Raw genomic sequence first — 20038 nt, 5'->3', positions numbered from 1 at the left:
TAAAATTGCCAAAAGAAGGAATTCCTTGTCCATGTTGTGAGCAGGTCCCCTTTTTAGTAATTATTCTTTGGTAAACTCTAATGGCAATGAAACTGTTTTCAATTTTAAAAAAAGTTCTGATCTACAGATCACAACACTAAAAATTTCCTAAAAACACACATTTTTTTAAGTCAAGGAAATACGGTCCCAGAATTGTTTCTATTATATTTGCTCAATGAATGTGTGAATAACTACTCTATTACTAGCTATTTATATAGCAGTACCTCTCTAAATCTTGAAGGGATTGTCTGAAATCTGTCTTTGTTGAGACAGCTAGTTACCAGAGCACAGCTTCTGGAAACCCCTTTCTTGTTTTGTGCTAAGAGATTGAAAGAGATTATATCAGCACCCTAGCTCATCTGCTTGTTAACTCACAGCATTGGGCAAGTTTTAAAAATCTCTCTCAGTGTTAATTTCCATTCCTTTAAAATGTGAATAACAGTTCTATTTTGTGCAGGGTCCTTCAATATATCATATTCAACAAGCTATTGAATATCTACTTTGTTAGATGCTGGGGATTTTGGTTATTTTTTTAAGTTTATTTATTTATTTATTTATTTATTTATTTATTTATTTATTTCAACGTTTATTTATTTTTGGGACAGAGAGAGACAGAGCATGAACGGGGAGGGGCAGAGAGAGAGGGAGACACAGAATCAGAAACAGGCTCCAGGCTCTGAGCCATCAGCCCAGAGCCCAACGCGGGGCTCGAACTCACGGAGCGCGAGATCGTGACCTGGCTGAAGTCGGACGCTTAACCGACTGCGCCACCCAGGCGCCCCATATTTATTTATTTTTGAGAGAGACAGAGAGAGAGAGAGAGAGCATGCAGGGGAGGGGCAGAGGGAGAGAGAGAGAATCCCAAGCAGGGTCCATGCACAAAATCCGACATGGGGCTTGATCTCATGTACTGTGAGATCATGACTTGAGCCAAAATCAAAAAGTCAGATGTTTAACTGACTGAGCCATCCAGGTGCCCCAGTGCTGGGGATTTTCAATGGTAAAATGAAAAAGAAAAAACAGACCCTGGCATTATGGAATTTATAGTCTATAGGGTAGGCATGTTTTGTAAAATAATCACGCAAATAAGTGTGTGATTACAAACCATGTAACAGGGACACAATAGAAAGAGGCCATGCAGCTCGGTGGAGCAGGAATGGGAGGAATGTCAGCAAAGCGTTCTCTGAGGAAGTGAAGCTGAAGCTGAGATCTAAAGAATGTTCAAGCATTAACCAGACAAAATGCAGATGGAAGTTCATTCCAGGCGGTTTCATTCTGGAGGAGAATTAGTTGTTACTGTCTCTGAAAGAGGACCAATTTGGTAAAAACATGGTGTGGGATATGATTGGAGAAATAGTTGCCAGAAATGCAAGTCTTACAAGGCTTTTAAAACTATTAGTCCTGGGGCACCTGGGTGGCTCAGTCACTTACGTGTCCAACTTCGGCTCAAGCCATCTCAGTTCATGAGTTCGAGCCCTGCGTCAGGCTCTGTGCCGACAGCTCAGAGCCTGGAGCCTGCTTCGGATTCTGTGTCTCCCTCTCTCCCTGCCTCTCCCCTGCTTGTGCTCTCTCTCTCTTTCTCGCTTTCTCAAAAATAAACATTAAAAAAAAAAGAATATTGGTCTTTAGCACAAGAGCAATGTGATGCCATTAACGTGCTTACAGGACTCTCATGTTAACATTTGCCTTGTGAAAAGAGCACTCTGGTTGCTTTATGGAGAATGAATTATAAGGTAGCAGGAGGACTCAAACCTTGGACAAGTTGAAGGAGTCATTTAGTATACCAAAGAAGCTGCCATGACGGAAAGACCCCAATAACACAATGGCTTCAGGAAGATAAGAGCTTATTTCTCTCTCACAGCATGAGATCGAGGTGAGTGCTGCTGGGCTGCCTCTCTTCCTTGCGGTCATCTAGAGAACCAGTTTTTCTTTGTCTTCTAGTTGACCACCCTGGGCACCTAGGCTATTGTTCTCATGTGCATGGAGGCAGTGAGGTTGTTCCCATGCTGTCCTTTCAGTCCCCGGGTAGGGGGAGAAATGGAGGGCATGCAATTACCATTTATACAAAAGCGTAGGATTTGCACACATCATTTCTGCTAATATCAGTTCACGAAAACTTAGTCACATGGCCGCACAGGGAAGCTGGGAAATGTCTGCGACCATGTTGCCATGTCTTTATGTATTTAGAGGTCTCTAATGCTAAAAAGACGTAGAGAGTGGATAATGAGGGATGATTGGTAGTCTACACATGGGACAAGATGGAGGAGCCTCCCTTAAGCAGGACAAGAAACACATTATTGTAACTATAGGAAGAAAGAAATTTGGTGCAGCTGTAGGTTTGGCAGACAAAAGTTAATAAAAGAATATGAATAAATTCCATAATATAATATCTGTCACATAGTAGGAGCTGAATAAAGGTTAACTATTGATGACGATAATAATAATAGCAATGTGTCTAATAATATAATTACCACTTAATGTGATTAAGTTACTAGTTCTAGAAGTTGAGATCTTTTATATTAGGTGAATGAGTATAATATCTCTTGAGTAAAGAGACTTATCTACATTTTTAGTTTTGAAATTCTCAGTACTCCTGTACCTTATATTGCTTTCCCAGCTAGCAGAGAGTTACGGCCCTGTGTTCACTGTGTACTTTGGCATCAAGCCCACTGTGGTGATATACGGATATGAAGCAGTAAAGGAAGCTCTAATTGATCAGAGTGAGGTGTTTTCTGGCAGAGGCCCTTTCCCAGTGCTGGACAAATTCATCCAGGGATTAGGTATGTCTCCATTTGGGGAACATATGTGGGTTTGTAAGTTGCAAAGACTTATAAACTAAGGGATTGAGAAATTGTAAGTATTTAGAGAAGCCTATGAAAATATCATAATTCCAACATTTTTTTCCATAAAGGATCATTAATCCATATTTTAGATTTGGAAAGTGACAAGGTGTCTCCATGAAACATAAAATGCAATGAAAGCAAATCACCTAACCATTAATGTGCTATAAATTTGTGTTCATTTGAAAATATGGCCAGTTAGGATAATGTTCATTTCAGTTAAGATAACAAGAGAAAAAGAAGGAAGGAAAATGACTCAATTATCCTAGCCACAAAACATTTTGCTTTTTGGCCTGAGTCATGGTTGCCAAGAGACTAGTTTAGGAAACTTGAATAGTGTGCATGGAACCAGCATAGGTTTGAAATATTCCCAGTCTTGACTTCAATCTTTTATTCTTCAAAAAAAAATGCGTAAGAAATATTTGAATCCAATAGAACACAATCCTTATACATACACAGATAAGCTCTGGAAAGAGGATTATAGAAAAACACATAGTGAGTACACATGGATTGAGAGTGATATTAGAAAAAGCTTTTTAAATCCAAATTGGTCATAGGATCCTCCTCATATGTTATCTCTATACGAAGAGGCCCTAGAAAAGTACCTGGCACATAGTTCACTTGGTTCTCAGGTGGCTGAACCAAATGGAACTGAGTTGTTGCTAGGGGACCAACAATAAGAAAGGAAGGAAGGAAGGAAGGAAGGAAGGAAGGAAGGAAGGAAGGAAGGAAGGAAGGAAGGAAGGGAGGGAGGGAGGAAGGAAGAAAAAGAAATTTAAAAAGGTTTTTATATTAAGTACTTGAACTGTCTTCCATTTGTTTCTGGAGCTGGCCTTAAACTGTCCAGTCCTCTGGTGGGTCACTGGGTTCCTGTAAAAAGAGATAAGGCCTGAATGGAGTCACTTCCTCCTCTACACTATTCTTTAAAATCTCTATGGACAAGTATCCTACGAGAATTGTTTTTTCTCCTGATATTGTCTTGGCTTCCAGAAGTCTGATATTGACCTTCCTTGGTGTTAAAACCATATTTCATGGCAGAGACATTACACACAGAAGGGAAATGTTAAAATGGGGAGGGCAGAGGCTGTGTCTCTTATCAGAGGAATAGATTTTCATGAACTTCCTTCCAGTGCACAAGTACTCTCTCTCCTTCTCTTGAGAATTGACTCTTTTTGTTGCCTCTCCTACAATTCACTTACAACATACAAAAATCAGCCCTGAAAATTTCACCTACAACTTGGAGTCACCATGATGTATTAGCTGTGTGGTCCACAGAGCTAGCATTTTGCCTCCATGATCACCAGTAAAATGGAGACAAAACACTTGGTTCACAGAGTTATTCTGAGGTTAAAGGAGCTAATAGATGGAGAAGAGTTAAGTAACATGTAAAACCCAGAGTCTTGACAGATACGAGGCTGGGCTAACAGAAAGCAGGTAAAGCAGGGCTCATTGGAATTCTTATGGCTGGCACCACACCATAGTTACATTCCTGCTTAAGTGTCATTATCATTTGCTGAGATAAAGACTCAGCTAGAATTGATGGCAATGGAGGTCATTCTTCTCTCTCTCTTTTTTAAGGAGGCTTTTTTTTTTTTTCAATGCGGGTCTTGAACTCATGACGTTGAGATCAAGACCTGAGCTGAGATTAAGAGTTGGACCCTTAACCTACTAAACTACCCAGGCATCCCTCCCTTTTTTTTTTTTTTTTCTGATAGGAATTATTTTCAGCAACGGAGAGCAGTGGAAGCAAGTCCGGCGTTTCTCCCTCATGGTTTTGCGGAATATGGGCATGGGGAAGAAGAGTATTGAAGACAGAATTCAAGAGGAGGCCTTGTATCTGGTGGAAGCATTAAAAAAAACCAATGGTGTGTATTTCTTTACGTATTTAACAGTAATAGTTTGGGAGGACTATATGCTCTTTCAAATAGACTACAGAGAAATCTGATGGCTCAAGCACCATAGAAGTTTACTTTTTGCTCACATGACAGTAGTGAAGTGAAGGGGTTGGCACAATAGCCTTTTCAGGCACCAGGTTGACAGGAGCCTTGATATCTTCAACACATGGCATCTAGTGTCACCCAGGATTCATCTCTCTGCAGGGTAGCAGAAGGAGCAAAGAACAAAGAAAAGAGCAAATAAGGTTTTCAGTAGGCCGGGTATGACAATGGCAGACATTCCATGGGCTTTAACTCAGTCTCAGGACCATACCAGCTCTAAGATGCAGTATGAGATGTGGTTCTCTGTGTGCACAGAAAAGCAAGGAGAACGAGGATTTGGATAACGAGCTAGTAGTTTTGGCCACAATAACTTGAAAAATGAAGTAATTTCTCTAGTAACTTCTTGAGAACATTGCAAACATTTCACAGTATATATATATCAAGTCATTATGCTGTGCACCTTAAACTTACACAGTGCTGTCAATCATATCTTAGTAAAATCAGGAGAAAAAAAAAGCACGAGTGGTTCAGCACTAGGATTCATGCCAAATCCTTCTCAGTGCTTAGGGCTGCTATATAGCTCACCTGGAGGATTATGGATGTGAATGGAGTGAGCCTCGGTAGCACAAATTGGCTCAGCGCGTGTATTTGTGTATGCACGTGCCAGACTGGGAGAGGAGGTGGAAGACGAAGGGGTAGACAGGAGTCGTGGCAGAGAAGGAATAAGATCAGGATCATAAGACATATATGGTTTTTGAACCTCAATATTTAAATATTTTTCAAGAACACTGTTAAGGAAATAGTACTATTTTCTTTTTAAAAAATTTTTTTGTAATGTTTATATTTGAGAGAGAGAGAGAGAGAGTATAAACAGGGGAGGGGCAGAGAGAGAAGGAGACACAGAATCTGAAGCAGGCTCCAGGCTCTGAGCTGTCAGCCCAGAGCCCGACATGGGGCTCAAACTCATGAACCAGAGATCATGACCTGAGCTCTGAGCTGAAGTTGGACGTTTAACCAACTGAGCCACCCAGGTGCCCCATTATAGTACTATTTTCTACATGGTGGTTTTTTTTCAATATTATTTTTTTTAAGTTTATTATTTATGTTGAGAGAAACAGAGAGTGCGCAAGTAAGGGAGGGGCAGAGAGAGGGAGACAGAATCCCAAGCAGGCTCCACGCCTCCAGCAGAGCCCAACGCGGGGCTCAAATCCACAAAAGCTCGAGATCATGACCTGAACCAAAACCAAGAGCTGGGGGCTTAACCATTTGAGTCACCCAGGTGCCCGGCATTGTGTTTTTTAACCAATGTTATATATTGTCCAGACAAGTTGTTTCCCTTTTTTTTTCCTGCTATTAATATTAAACATGCCATTTTTACAAGTATTTGCACTTCTTTCTTCTTTGGAATAAATTTCTGGAGGTGGCAATGGAGTTTCAATGACTGTCATTTGGGCTTTTGATGTCTATCAACAAAGAACGGATGGGAGACCTGGCAGAAGAGGGATACAGATGTGGGGCTTACACTACGCATATGGTTTTGCAAAATCTCAACTTAATATATTAAATATTTTTACAGGTTTAATCTATAAATGTTTATCAAGAACATTATTAACAGACTAGTACAGTGTTCCATTATTTTGGATGCTCCTGACCTATGCTTATCCAGACTGTGCCCAGTAATTCTTGTGAATTATCTTGTGGCTCTTATTTGGGGAACACTTGGGGGAACTCTTGGGGAGTTCCCCAAGGAGAACACTTGGGGGGAAATAAATAGACTGGAGTAGACAGCTTTGTTTGGGGAAGCACAATAAATTTTAGGCATGTTGAGTTTATAGTGATGATCACATGTCCAGGGAATTCCTATACTTAAAAAAAATCCCAGAAGTTAACCCTTCTTAATTGTTTAAAACAGTCAACTTAAGATTTATATGAAAATTGTGCTCTAACCTTTAACTTTTATTGTTTTAGCATCTCCCTGTGATCCTACTTTCCTTCTGGGCTGTGCTCCCTGCAATGTGATCTGCTCCGTTGTTTTCCAGAATCGTTTTGAGTATGATGATGAGAAATTTTCAATCTTGATAAATTATTTTCATGGAAACCTCCTAATTTCAAGCAACTCCTAGATACAGGTAATGTCAACGTTCTCCTTATTTTTATTCTTGTTTTAGTTTTTTTAAAAAATGTGTTTAAGTAATCTCTACACCCACCATGGGGCTCGAACTCACAACAGCCTGGATCAACAGCCACATGGTCTTTCAACTGAGCCAGCCAGGTGCCCCCAGCCAAGGTTCTTTTTAAATGGGAAATAATTTTCAGGGCACCTGGGTGACTGAGTGGGTTATCTGACTCTTGATTTCGGCTCGGGTCATGATCTCAAAGTTCATGGATTCGAACCCTGAGTCAAGCTCCGTGCTGACACTGTGGAACCTGCTTGGGATTCTCTCTCCCCCCTCTCTCTCTGCCCCTCCCCACTTGCACACGATCTCTCTAAACAAATAAATAAATGAATAAATAAATAAACTTAAAAAAAATCAGGGCACCTGGGTGGCTCAGTCGGCTAAGCATCTGACTTCGGCTCAGGTCATGATCTCACAGTTCATGAGTTCGAGCCCCGCGTCAGGCTCTGGGCTGACAGCTCAGAGCCTGGAGCCTGCTTCGGATTCTATGTCTCCCTCTTTCTCCCCCTTTCCTCTACTTGTATGCTCTCTCTCCCAAAAATAAACATTTAAAAAAATATTTTTTTAAATAAAAATAAATAAATAAATGGGAAATAATTTTCTAGGTAATCTATCACTCATGCCTACCTTGGTCCTTTGCCCTATTTCCAAATGGCTAAAGTAATGTCTATCAAATTATCATTTGTAGCCAATTAGTGACTTATCAAATCAATTTAATGTATTGAAATGAAATTTAAAACATGAAATATAGTAATAGAGAAATGTAGTATAGTTCATCAATTATAGCAAGGTATTTTTTTGAGAAACCTTTTTTATATCCATAGATGAAGAAGGTGGTGATGTAAAACGTATGTCTTACTATAGTAGAGTGTCAGAAAATGTTAGTATCTTATGTTGTATGATCATTAAGAACTAAAATTCTGTGTGGATCAAAAGGTTATGATGTGTTCCACCTGGAAAGGACTCTTGAGAACAAAGCATCTACTCGTTTTTGGACCAGGAAACTGTCACCCAGAGATATTAAGCGTATTTTCCAAAATGGCCTAGCCGAGGCAAGGAATGAGCTAGACCCAGAATCTAGATTTCTCAATTCTCTGTCTAGTTGGATACATGCTACCAGCCTGAATAAATTGCTTCAGTGCCTAACAACGGTATTAAGTCATGAAGTACTGTCTAGAGCAGAGCCCATACACTCTAGGACTAGCAATGGACAGATAAATAAGGGCAATGTGCACATTCTTAAAGGTATAAAACTCCTAAATAAAAATAAGCTAATTTAGCCATTTCTTTAATTTTTCTGATGTAGTTTCTTAATTACAAAAAAAAAAAAAAGCCCTGCAAACTTTTTTAGGGGGCTGTAGAAATATGTGTAAGTAAACCGGGATGAACACTAGGTTCTAGCTCTGTTGCTAGTTTGGTGTCTTAGAATGGTTGACTAACCTTTCTGAACCTTAGTATTCTCCTTTGGAAGAGGTGATATACTCCTGGATTCCTTCATAGAGTTATGGTTGGGAAATTAAATGGTTCTGAAATTGCTTTGTGACTTGGGCATACTCTAACTCCGAACATTTTGTCAGTTCTCTCTCCTTCAAGTTCCAAGTATGTTCTAGTGAGGGAAGCGTGTCTTACCTTTATCTACTCAGCATAGAACTCGGTGTCTGATGCATAATATGAGCCTATAGGACTTTACTGAGTGAATTAATGAGTGATTCTTTCCTCTTTCAGCTTTGCAATGCTTTTCCTCTTTTAATACACTTTCCAGGATGTCACAATGTGTTACTTAAAAACATTGCTAACCAATGTAAGTTTATTGTGGAAAAAATAAAAGAACACCAAGAATCCCTGGACCTCAGTAACCCTCGAGACTTTATTGACTACTTCCTGATCAAAATAGAAAAGGTATAATGTGACCCTTTATCTTTGTGGGTGGTGAGACTCATGGATTAGCTTTGTTCTTCCCAGTGAAATTGGGATATCCTGAAGATGTATTAATTGCTTGCATAACCTGTAATCGTGCAAATCATATTGGGTATCTCGAGACATTTCTAAATTCTCACTGAAAGTGACTTAGGAGGTTTTATATTTATCATGCGAAAGCTGGTTTTTTTAATTTGAGAACAGACAGAAATACGCACACATTCAAGATAAATGATACACAACATAATCATCCTTCATCAAGTAAGTTCTGAGAATGGAAGATGTAACAGATAAGGGAACACAGGAACAGATAGGAATCTAGAAAGGCTTACCTTTGGAGTGGCACTAGGAAATCTTCACAGATGAGGTAGGTTTTGAAGAAACTATAGCTTAGATGAACAGACATAAAGTAGGTCCAGGGAACGGTAAGTGCAGTGATCAAGTGTGTGGAACTTTCAGAGAGGTGATCTTGATTGTAACTGAGCAACTGTCATGGGTGTGATGACTGATGAGGTTGGGAATAGAGCTGCATTGTGGGGGATGGATGGTTCTGGAGGCTTGAATGAGAAAAACAGACATTATAAAATAGGTAATTAGATACTAGAATGGACAGTGAGTAGCAGTGAGGACTTGATAAAAATTATGTTTCAAAGAAATTATAGAGGAACTGATCAACTCTAGGGGATGAGAAAGTGAAGAATCAGAAAGGGCTTGTTGGAAGTTTATAACTCTGAGTATATTTTAACTGTAGCCCTCACACCAGATAACGGTGTCATATTGAGTTATGTTACCTCTGAGGCTCTTTCATTTATCAAGTAATTCTAACACATTATTTCTAGGAAAAACACAATAAACAGTCTGAATTTACCATGGACAACTTGATCTTTACTGTCTGGGATGTGATTAGTGCAGGAACAGAGACAACGAGCACCACCCTGAGGTATGGACTCCTGCTCCTGCTGAAGCACCCAGAAGTCAGAGGTATGGTCACAGGTGATGGGCAGGATGAAATTCCTGGTAGACATTAGAAGGCGACACTGACAACTATCCCGCTCTTCACCTGCCTAGACAATGCACAGGAAAATTTTTCCATCATTAGGAGCGCCTGGGTGGCTCAGCCAGTTAAGCATCTGACTCTTGATTTCTGCTCAAGTCATGATCTCACAGTTTGTGGGATTGAGCACCGAGTCTGGCTCTGAGCTGACAGTGTGGAACCTGCTTGGGATTCTTTCTTTCCCTCTCTCTCTCTCTGCCCCTCCACCGCTCGTTCTCTGTCAAAAATAAATAAATAAACATTTAAATAAAAAAATATTTCTGGGGCACCTGGTTGGCTCAGTTGGTTGGGCGTCTGTCCCACTTTGGCTCAGGTCATGATCTCACAGCTGTGAATTCAAGCCCTGCGTCGGGCTCTGTGCTAACAGCTCAGAGCCTGGAGCCTGCTTTGGATTCTATGCTTCCCTCTCTCTGGGTCCATCCCCTGCTTGAACTCTGTCTGTCTGTCTGTCTGTCTCTCTCTCTCTGTCCCTCAAAAATAAAGATTAAAAAAATTTAAAAAAATATTTCCATCATTAGTACATCTTCCTGTCATTGGATAAATTAAATTCAAATTCAATTATAGTACAAAAAGATAATGAAATATTTAAACAGCAGCAGAAATTTGAAGGGCAGAGGCCACTGTTTTCCCTGCTGTGGTGGAATGTCCCTGATTTGTGTTGGGACAGATGCAATAAGCAGAGTTTTCTTAGGATCTAAAAGGATCAGCCTTCTGCTCTCTCTAAAAAGATGTCACTTGACATGCCTTCCATGTCCAGATAAATGTATTTTTGTCAAAGGATATTTTTTTAAGTTTGTTTTTGAGAGAGAGAGAGAGAGAGAGAGAGAGTGAGAAGGCTCGAGAGGGAGAGAGAGAGAATCCCAAGCAGGCTCTGCACTGTCAGCACAGAGCCGGATGTGGGGCTCGAACTCACAAAACTGCAAGATCATGACCCAAGCCAAAATCAAGGTTCCAACGCTTAAGCGACTGAGCCACCCAGGAGCCTATATCAAAAGATATTTCTTCTCAAATGAATTTGCAGTGTAGGGATTAACTCAACGAAATTACAATCTTTCTTTATCAAAGAGACTCCCTAAATAAAACTTTATTCAAATAAATTCTTTTTATTTTTATTTTTATTTTTAAAAAAAATTTTTTTTCAACGTTTTTATTTATTTTTGGGACAGAGAGAGACAGAGCATGAACGGGGGAGGGGCAGAGAGAGGGGGAGACACAGAATCGGAAACAGGCTCCAGGCTCCAAGCCCTCAGCCCAGAGCCTGACGCGGGGCTCGAACTCACGGACCGCGAGATCGTGACCTGGCTGAAGTCGGACGCTTAACCGACTGCGCCACCCAGGCGCCCCTAAATCCTTTTTAAATATACCCTTTTGGGCAAATAAATTCTTCCTCACAAATATGATTTCTCTTGCAAATACCTTTCCATTTTTCCTCCTTTTTTTTTTTATTGAGTGCTAATCTCAGAGGATATTTCCTTCACTACTGTATAGTGTTCTGTGCTTTGGCACATTAAGACATTCTTAGTACAGTTACATCTCAGGAAGCTTTTCTCCATGACATCACCAGATTTTTCTCCTTTGTTGAAGGTCCTTCTGTCCTCCCATTATAAAGAATAACTGCTTTCCAAATGATGCAATTTACAAGCATAGCCTCAAAATTCCCGTTTTCACACGTTGTGCGATATAATGGCGCTATTTCCTTTGAGTGACACGCTTTCAGCCAAATAACTTCACTAACTCTTATTAGACCTATGTTGACTATGACTATGAATACCAAGACATTTTTCTCCAAACCTTTAAGTCTTGTGTACATTGCAAAAGCCGTTTTTGTGTAATATTTCCACATTGCTTCCATTTTCATTTTTTCTTACATCACATCCGTTTGTATTTTTCTTTTCTTCCCATTTTCATCCCTTACTGTGCCATTCTTTTAAGCATTCTGATTTTACAAGTAGCTCCTAACCACTTTATATAATCACTCTCTTCTAGATAAAAATCCAGCCTCTCAACCTGAGAAGGTAAAACTTCAAACTTCTCTAAAATTCCTAAGTTTTCTTGATAGCTACTAAACCACAGAATTTTCACATAATCCATTAACAAAGACCCCTTCTTCAGGTAGTAAATACCATTTGACCAAAGTAGCAACATGGTACTGGAGAAAATGGGTTATAGACTATCTACAGTGGCTTTGGATTCTGACTTTACTAGTAAGTAGCTGTGTGACCTCAACTCATGACTATCTCTCTGCTTATCTTGGCCCCTCATCTGTTTAAGGGAGATGATAATGCTTCCTAACATTCATAGAGCCTCTCCCTCATAAGAAAAAGTTAATAAACGTTTGTTTTAACTAATGAGTAGTCCTACTTAAACTATGTATGATATATTTTGCAAATAAAGGAAAAATATAACTCATTAACATAAATTACATAAATTTCATTTCAATTAACATAACATAAATTTCAGTAATCTTATTCAATTGCTAAGATTGTGGGTTTGGAAATGAGAAAAACCACGTAATACCTGGGTGTCCTTGAGAAGTATATTTACTTTTATGGACCTGTTTCCTCATTTTTAAGACACATAAAATAATACCTAACACATAGACCTATTTTGAGGAATTATAAAGTAATGTAATATGTCGTACAGCATGCCTGTCATATGTTGCATTCTAAATAAATGTTAACTTCTTGTTACTATGTGCTGAATCAAATATTTTATTCAGTTGTTCTATTTATTAAGCATCTATGGCACTGGGTAGTTCTTACCCTCTTGGAACTTACATATTTATTTATTTAAAAAAATTTTTTTTAATGTTTATTTATTTTTGAGACAGAGACAGAGCATGAACAGGGGAGGGTCAGAGAGAGAGGGAGACACAGAATCCGAAGCAGGCTCCAGGCTCTGAGCTGTCAGCACAGAGCCTGACACGGGGCTCAAACTCACGGACTGCGAGATCATGGCCTGAGCCGAAGTCGGACACTTAACCAACTGAGCCACCCAGGCGCCCCTGGAACTTACATACTTAAAACGAAAACTGAAGATGCCTGGGTGGCTCAGTCAGTTAGGCGTCTCTTGATTTCGGTTCAGGTCATGATCTCATGAATCCTGGGATTGATCCCTGTATCAGGCTCCACACTGACAGCACGAAGCCTACTTGGTATTCTCTCTTTTCTCCCTCTCTGCCCCTCCTCCAGTCTCTCTCTCAAAATAAATAAATAAAGTTTAAAAATTTTTTCTAAAAATACTGGCATACACAAAGTGGTTAAACAGCATGGTCTGTAGTGAGCCTTCAAGATCATAGATCCTTGAGTTATCAAACAAAAGTACACAAAACAGAGAATCAGAGCTGAATTTCATGGTATAATTATGTTTTATATGTACATTTATTTAAGTCTCTAATGAGATCCCAATTTGCCCAGGAAACAAATTATTTCTTTTTTTCCTCCTATGGTAGTAACCATAAGTGATTTTCCCTTCGCCCAATCTCTTACCACAATGTAACCATGATTAAGAAGATTAAGCCAAAAGACATTTTCATTTCACATAAATTCTGATTCCTATCTTGCCAGCTAAAGTCCAGGAAGAGATTGACCGTGTGGTTGGCAGACACTGGAGCCCCTGCATGCAGGACAGGAGCCACATGCCTTACACAGATGCTGTGGTACATGAGATCCAGAGATTCATTGACCTCGTCCCCAACAGTCTGCCCCATTCAGTGACTCAGGACACTAAGTTCAGAGAATACCTCATTCCCAAGGTGAGAGATATTTCATCTGTACTACTCCTTAAGAATCTCAGGTTATCAGCCATCACAATAGTAGGATTATAGATAACCATCTACAGGCATGGCACAGTCATAACCCAGGCATCTTACCCTCTGACTACATGCTTCTGTCCTTTTACTCTGTTGATACAATTTTATATGTAATAGTGCTTAGACTCCCACAGGATTTTCTTCATAGTATTCATTGCCCAGGCTACTTACTGCCTATGTTTTCTTCTGGGAGTTTTATGGTTTTATGTCTTATGTGAAATTCTTTAATGTATTTTGAGTTAATTTTTGTGTGCAGCATAAGATAGGGTCTAGTTTTATTCTTTAGTATGTGGCTGCCCAGTTTTTCCAACACCATTTATTGAAGAGACTATCCTTTCTTGATTGTATACCTTGGCTCCTTTGTTGGAAATTAATTGGCCATATATACATGGGTTTATTCCTGGTCTCTCTATTCTGTTTCATTTATCCATGTTTGTTTTTATGCCAATACTATACTGTCTTAATGACTATAGCTTTGTAACAGAGTTCGAAATCACAAAGTTTGATGCCTCCAGGTTTGTTTTTCTTCCTCAAGATTTCTTTGGCTATTCAGGATCTTTTGTGGCTCCATACAAATTTTAGGATTACTTGTTCTATTTCTGGAAAAAATCCCATAGGAATCTTGATAGGTATTGCATTGAATCTATACATGGCTTTGGGTGATAGGGACATTTTAACAATATTAATTTTCCCCAGTCCATGAGCACAGAATATCTTTCCATTTATTTGTGTCTTCTTCCATTTCTTTCATCAGTGTCCTACAGGTTTAAGTGTACAATCTTGCACCTCCTTGGTTAAATTTATTACTAGATTTTTTATGCCATTGTGAATAAGACTGTTTTCTTAATTTATAGTTCATTATTAATGTATAGAAATGCAACAGATTTTTGTGTATTGATTTTGTATCAGTTTATTCTAACAGTTTGGGTAGAGTCTTTAGATCTACAATATCATGTTATCTTCAAATAGTAACAGTTTTACTTCTTTCCTGTATGGATGCCCTTTATTTCTTTTTCTTGCTAATGCTCTAGACTAGGACTTGTAATACTATGTTGAATAAAAGTGGTGAGAGTGGGGGGCGCCTGGATGGTTCAGTCGGTTAAGCATCTGACTTTGGCTCAGGTCATGATCTTGCGGTCTGTGAGTTCGAACCCCATGTCGGGCTCTGTGCTGACAGCTCAGAGCCTGGAGCCTTCTTCGGATTCTGTGTCTCCCTCTCTCTCTGACCCTCCCCCGTTCATGCTCTGTCTGTCTCAAAAAACAAAAACAAAAAAAGCACAAAAAAACGTTACAAGTGGTGAGAGTGGGCATCCTTCTTTTGTTCCCGATCTTAGAGGAAAAGCTTTCAGCCTTTCACCATTGAGTATGATGTTTGCTGTTGTCTTATCATATATGGCCTTTATGATGTTGAGGTACACTTCCTCTTTATTTACTTGTTGAAATTTGTCATAAGTGAATGTTGAATTTTGTCGGATGCTTTTTTCTGCATCTACTGAAATGATCATATGGTTTTATAGTTCATTTTTTTAATGTGTATCACATTGGTTTGTGGATGTTGAACCATCCTTGCATCCCCAAGATAAATCCCACTTGATTATGTATATGATCCTTTTATTGTACTTCAATTCAGTTTGCTAAGATTTTGCTGAGGATTTTTACATCTTTATTCATCAGAGATATTCGCCTTTTCTTGTGATATCCTCGTCTGGTTTTTGTACTAGGATTATGCTGGACTCACTAAATGAATTTACAAGTATTCCCTCCTTTTCTATTTTTACATAGAGTTGAGAAGGATTGGTATTCATTCATCTTTAAATATTTGGTAGAATCTACCAGTGAAGCTATCTGGTCCTGGACTTGTGTTTGTTGAGAGAGTTTTGATTACTGATTCAATCAGAGTAATAGGTCTGTTCAGATTTTCTATTTCTTTGTGATTCAGTCTTGGTATGTTGTATGTTTTTAGGAATTTATCTATATCTTCTAGGTTGTCCAATTTGTTGGTGTATAATTATGCATGGCAGTCTCATGTTCTCTTGATTTCTGTGGTATCAGTTGTAATAGCCTATTTCATTTCTGATATAGAGTCCTCTCTTTTTTCTTAGTGAGACTAACTAAAGGTTAGTCAGTTTTGCTTATCTTTCTTTTCAAAAAACAAGCTCTTAGTTTCATTGGTATTTTCTATTGTTGTTTTAGTTTCTATTTCATTTATTTCAATGCTGATCTTTGTTATTTCCTTGCTCCTCCTAACTTCGGGCTTCATTTGTTCTTTCTTTAGTTCCATGAGGCATAAAGTTAAGTTGTTTGAGATTTTTCATATTTCTTGATGTAGGCATTTATTACTATGAACTTTCCTCTTTGAACAGCTTTTCCTGCATCCCATAAGCTTCAGTATGTTGTATTTCCATTTCATTTCTCTCAGGGTATGTGTTTCTCTTTTGATTTATTCTTTAATTCATTGGTTGTTCAGTAGCATGATATTTCATCTCCACAAATCTGTGAATTTTTCAGTTTTGTTCATGTTTCTAGATTCTATCACTGTGGTCAGAAAACATGCTTGATATGATTTTAATCTTCTGCCTTTTGTTAATGCTTATTTTGTGCACTAACATATTATCTGTCCTGAAGAATATTCCACATTTGCTTGAGAAGAACATGTACTCTGTTGCTTTTGGATGGACTGTTCTGTGTCTGTTAAACACACATTCATACACTCATATGCTTTGAAGCTCTTATGTGATAAATCTGACAACTAGGATATTATGGGGTCTGTTTCTATGAATTTTTTTTCTTTAATTTTGGGTCACATTTCTTTTTTCACATGTTTAATGATTTATTATATGCTTAATATTTTGAATGATGCCTTGTGGGGAGTCTGGATTATGCTGTCTTCCTTTAAAGAGCATTGACTTTTATTTTGGCAGGCAGCTAAATTACTGACAGATGCTTTTCAGTCTGTGAGGCTTACTATAACTCTTTTGTTGTGGATTGGTTTCAATTCTGAAATTAGTCTTTGTGCATGGCCCTTAGTCTGATGTGAGTTCCTTAGTCCAATGATTTAGAAGTTTGGGGTTGCCTTAGCATCTGAGGTGCTAAGAAAGTTCTCTCCATCCTAGCTGGGTTGGAACCTCAGTTCCTCTATCACTGCACAACATGTGTTATCCACCTGCAGTTCTCAAGCAGTCGTACCCTGATAGTCGTCATGGAGTTTCCTGTGTTTGTGCCTCCCAACCCATAATCATGGACTCACAGAGTCTTATAAGGTCATAGGTCTTATATACCTTTGAGATCCTCTCTATTTGTAGATTCTTCTTGGCCTGTATCCTTCTTCATGAATTCTAGATGCCAAGTTTTTATCTCTGTCTCCTTAGCTCAAAAAACAGTAGCACTTTGACCCTCACCTCCCTGAACTCTTAGGTAGACCCTACAATCACTCTGAATTTCTGCCTGACAACACTTTCCTCCTAATTTTTCTTTAGTGAAGTATCACAATCCTGGATTGCCTCTTGTTCTGTGCCAGAGAACTGTTTCTTCATATACTTTTTTTTCTGGATTTATATTCGTGTTAGTCATGAGGACAACTCCAAAGCAGTTATTCTGTTATAGTCTGAAGTAGATGGTCCCACCAGCCAGGAGAAGTGTTTTGTAACTAACTTTATATGGAAGCCTATTCTAGGACTGACGATACTGTCTTCCAAAGATTCAGTTGATTTTGAAAACTAACCTCCAAGTCATTATGTTGCACTGTATCTATGAGTTTAAGAACACCCTACTGGGAAGCAGAAATGCTCTCTCATTTCTACAATAATATGCAACAATTCAGTTGAAACAGCATAGCTCTTTCAAACTTACCCATTTGTTACCTTTAAAAAAATTTTTTTAAGTAAGCTCTATGCCCAAAGTCAGAACCCATAGACCCTGAGACCAAGAGTACCACACTTTGCCAACTGAGCCAGCCAGACACCCCTAAGTTTGTCATTTTGATGGGAAGATGAAGGGCTTTCAAGATTATGGCCACTCAAGTAGAGTTTTGAAGACCTCATTTTCAGTGGCATCAGCACCTTGAGACAATACTGAAATCCATTGGTCAACAGTGCACTCTAGGGAGCTCCCTTAGTTTTCTGAAAAGCAAGTGCTGGTGTCAGGCTACAAAGTTTGGAGTCTGTTAACAGTGCTTTGGACTGCCATTACATGATTTAAAACCTGTTAGGGTTGGTCATTAGTTTGTTCTGTGACATGGAGTAAATAAATCACTTCTGTGTCTCAGTCTCCTCATCTATAAAACAAAAGGATTTCAAGCTCCATGACCTTCATCATAATCCAGTTTATCTGTTTCTCTTTACATCAGGGCACAACCATATTAACATCTCTGACTTCTGTCCTGCATGATGACAAAGAGTTTCCCAACCCAGATCAGTTTGATCCTGGCCACTTCCTGGATGAAAGTGGCAACTTTAAGAAGAGTGACTACTTCCTGGCTTTTTCAGCAGGTAAGCAAGCTTCATTTTTATGTATGCATCAGGGGTCAGTGAGATGAGGAAGGCTTTGCATGGAGGCTATTCTGGACTGAACAAATTGTCATTTGTATGAGGCTAGAGGCATCACTCCCAAAGCCCAGGTTATTTCTCGTTCAATTGGAGTCTGCCCTCACCAAGTTTGGCACCAGGACGCACCACTGAGATGCCTATAAAGGGACAGGAGCAGAGGGTAATGGAAATTTGAGTATCTTCCTTTAATTTGTCAGTGGCCTGGGAAGAAACAGGTAGCATACTCAAAAAGGCTAATTAAAGAGAATGTAACGATGAGACAATTTTCAGAGGATGGGTAGGATTAAGGTAAATAACAAGATATTATAAAGTACTCAGAGACTAGCATAAGCAGGAAGAGGTTACCATCCTAAGTTGGAAAGGATGAGGGAAGGAGGGCATTACTGGGATCCAAATAGACCTTTAGGAAAGAAAGGGTGGATGCCTCAACGGGAGATGTGTCTATAGTAAAGCGATACAACCACTGCCTGAACTATAGCCTGACAGGGTAGGATTGAGGGAATAAATACTCTGACTTTCTCAATGTCCAATGCTCTGAATTTATTCAGAACTCAGAAGGGAACTAACATCTCAGTTTATGCATCTATAGAAATCACCTTCCTGGGGCACCTGGGTGGCGCAGTCGGTTGAGCGTCCGACTTCAGCCAGGTCACGATCTCACGGTCCGTGAGTTCGAGCCCCGCGTCGGGCTCTGGGCTGATGGCTCAGAGCCTGGAGCCTGTTTCCGATTCTGTGTCTCCCTCTCTCTCTGCCCCTCCCCCGTTCATGCTCTGTCTCTCTCTGTCTCAAAAATAAATAAATGTTAAAAAAAATAAAAATAAAAAAAATCACCTTCCTGAACACAGAGTAGGCATAAAAGACAAACACAAAATAGAGCTGGAAGGCAGGAGAAATGGAAAACATTCAGCACACTCCAAAGGAGAAATAGGAGGAAGACAGGAGGGTAACAGGCCTTTCCTGTAGAAGTAATTGAAACAGAGACAAAAATAGGAGATTTGCTCCTGATTGAATATCTAAGAAAAACAAGTATCAAGCAACCCTTGCTATCGTGGTCCCAGGATTATGTGCAACTCCCGGAGATTATCTCAAAGCAAGATGCTGCTATACTACTCCTTACCTTTCTTCCTATATTTTGAGCCCATTACTGCATAATGAGACTCCTTGAGATTTCTATTCAAGTCACGGGGCTTGCAGACCTGCTTTTGCCCTGACACTGTGGGTGTCATTACAAGATCTGAGGCCTTACCTTAAGAACTTATGTTCCAGTATGTGAGATAGGTGAATAATTATAATTTCATCTGCAATGTGCTGTTTTAGAAGCATTAACTAGTGTTATGGAAAACAGATAAAGAAGGGAGTTATATGCTCTGAGCACATCAAAGAACTTTGCATACAAGAAATGATATCTGAGCTGGATCTAGAATGATGTAGAAAATATGAGCAGGCAGAGTAGAATGGAGGGCTATTTCCGCTGGAGGAATGACTAGACTCTAGACAGCATTTGAAATTGCCAGTCTGGGGATTAGTGATTAGTTAGTATGTTTGTGGCTGATTTGTAATATTTCTTTTTTTCCTACCCTCTTAGTTCAGGATGACATAAATACCTTATTTTGCCTGATCATCTTTGGAATTTTCAGGTCTGTGTGGATTCTCTGCACATGTGAAATTGAATTTGGTTTTCTTCTGTTTATTTGTCTCATGTCAATTTGATTCTTAGTC

At 39.2% G+C, this 20038-nt stretch overlaps 1 protein-coding gene and 1 long non-coding RNA gene across 2 annotated transcripts in view; one reads left to right on the top strand and one right to left on the bottom strand.

Annotated features, from left to right (window-relative positions):
* The window catches only part of LOC101089804 (cytochrome P450 2C21), a 52913-nt gene that overhangs the window by 26189 nt on the left and 6686 nt on the right, over window positions 1–20038 (top strand). The window contains 7 exon segments of the mRNA XM_019813570.3: window positions 2657–2819; window positions 4595–4744; window positions 6785–6945; window positions 8719–8892; window positions 9750–9891; window positions 13531–13718; window positions 18121–18262. Coding sequence (XP_019669129.3) covers window positions 2657–2819; window positions 4595–4744; window positions 6785–6945; window positions 8719–8892; window positions 9750–9891; window positions 13531–13718; window positions 18121–18262 — 1120 coding nt within the window.
* Window positions 2813–20038, bottom strand: part of LOC109492598 — a 29032-nt gene continuing 11806 nt past the window's right edge. Inside the window, exons 3-5 of the long non-coding RNA XR_002146523.3 lie at window positions 9243–9467; window positions 4861–4972; window positions 2813–3749 (exon numbers count right to left, since the gene is read on the bottom strand). This is a non-coding gene — a long non-coding RNA (uncharacterized LOC109492598). The remainder of the gene's footprint in view (window positions 3750–4860; window positions 4973–9242; window positions 9468–20038) is intronic.

The sequence above is a fragment of the Felis catus genome, chromosome D2 (assembly GCF_018350175.1).
Source record: "Felis catus isolate Fca126 chromosome D2, F.catus_Fca126_mat1.0, whole genome shotgun sequence".
Lineage (NCBI taxonomy): Eukaryota > Metazoa > Chordata > Mammalia > Carnivora > Felidae > Felis > Felis catus.
The sequence above is the reverse complement of the archived record's forward strand: the minus strand, read 5'-3'. Positions and strand labels throughout refer to the sequence as shown.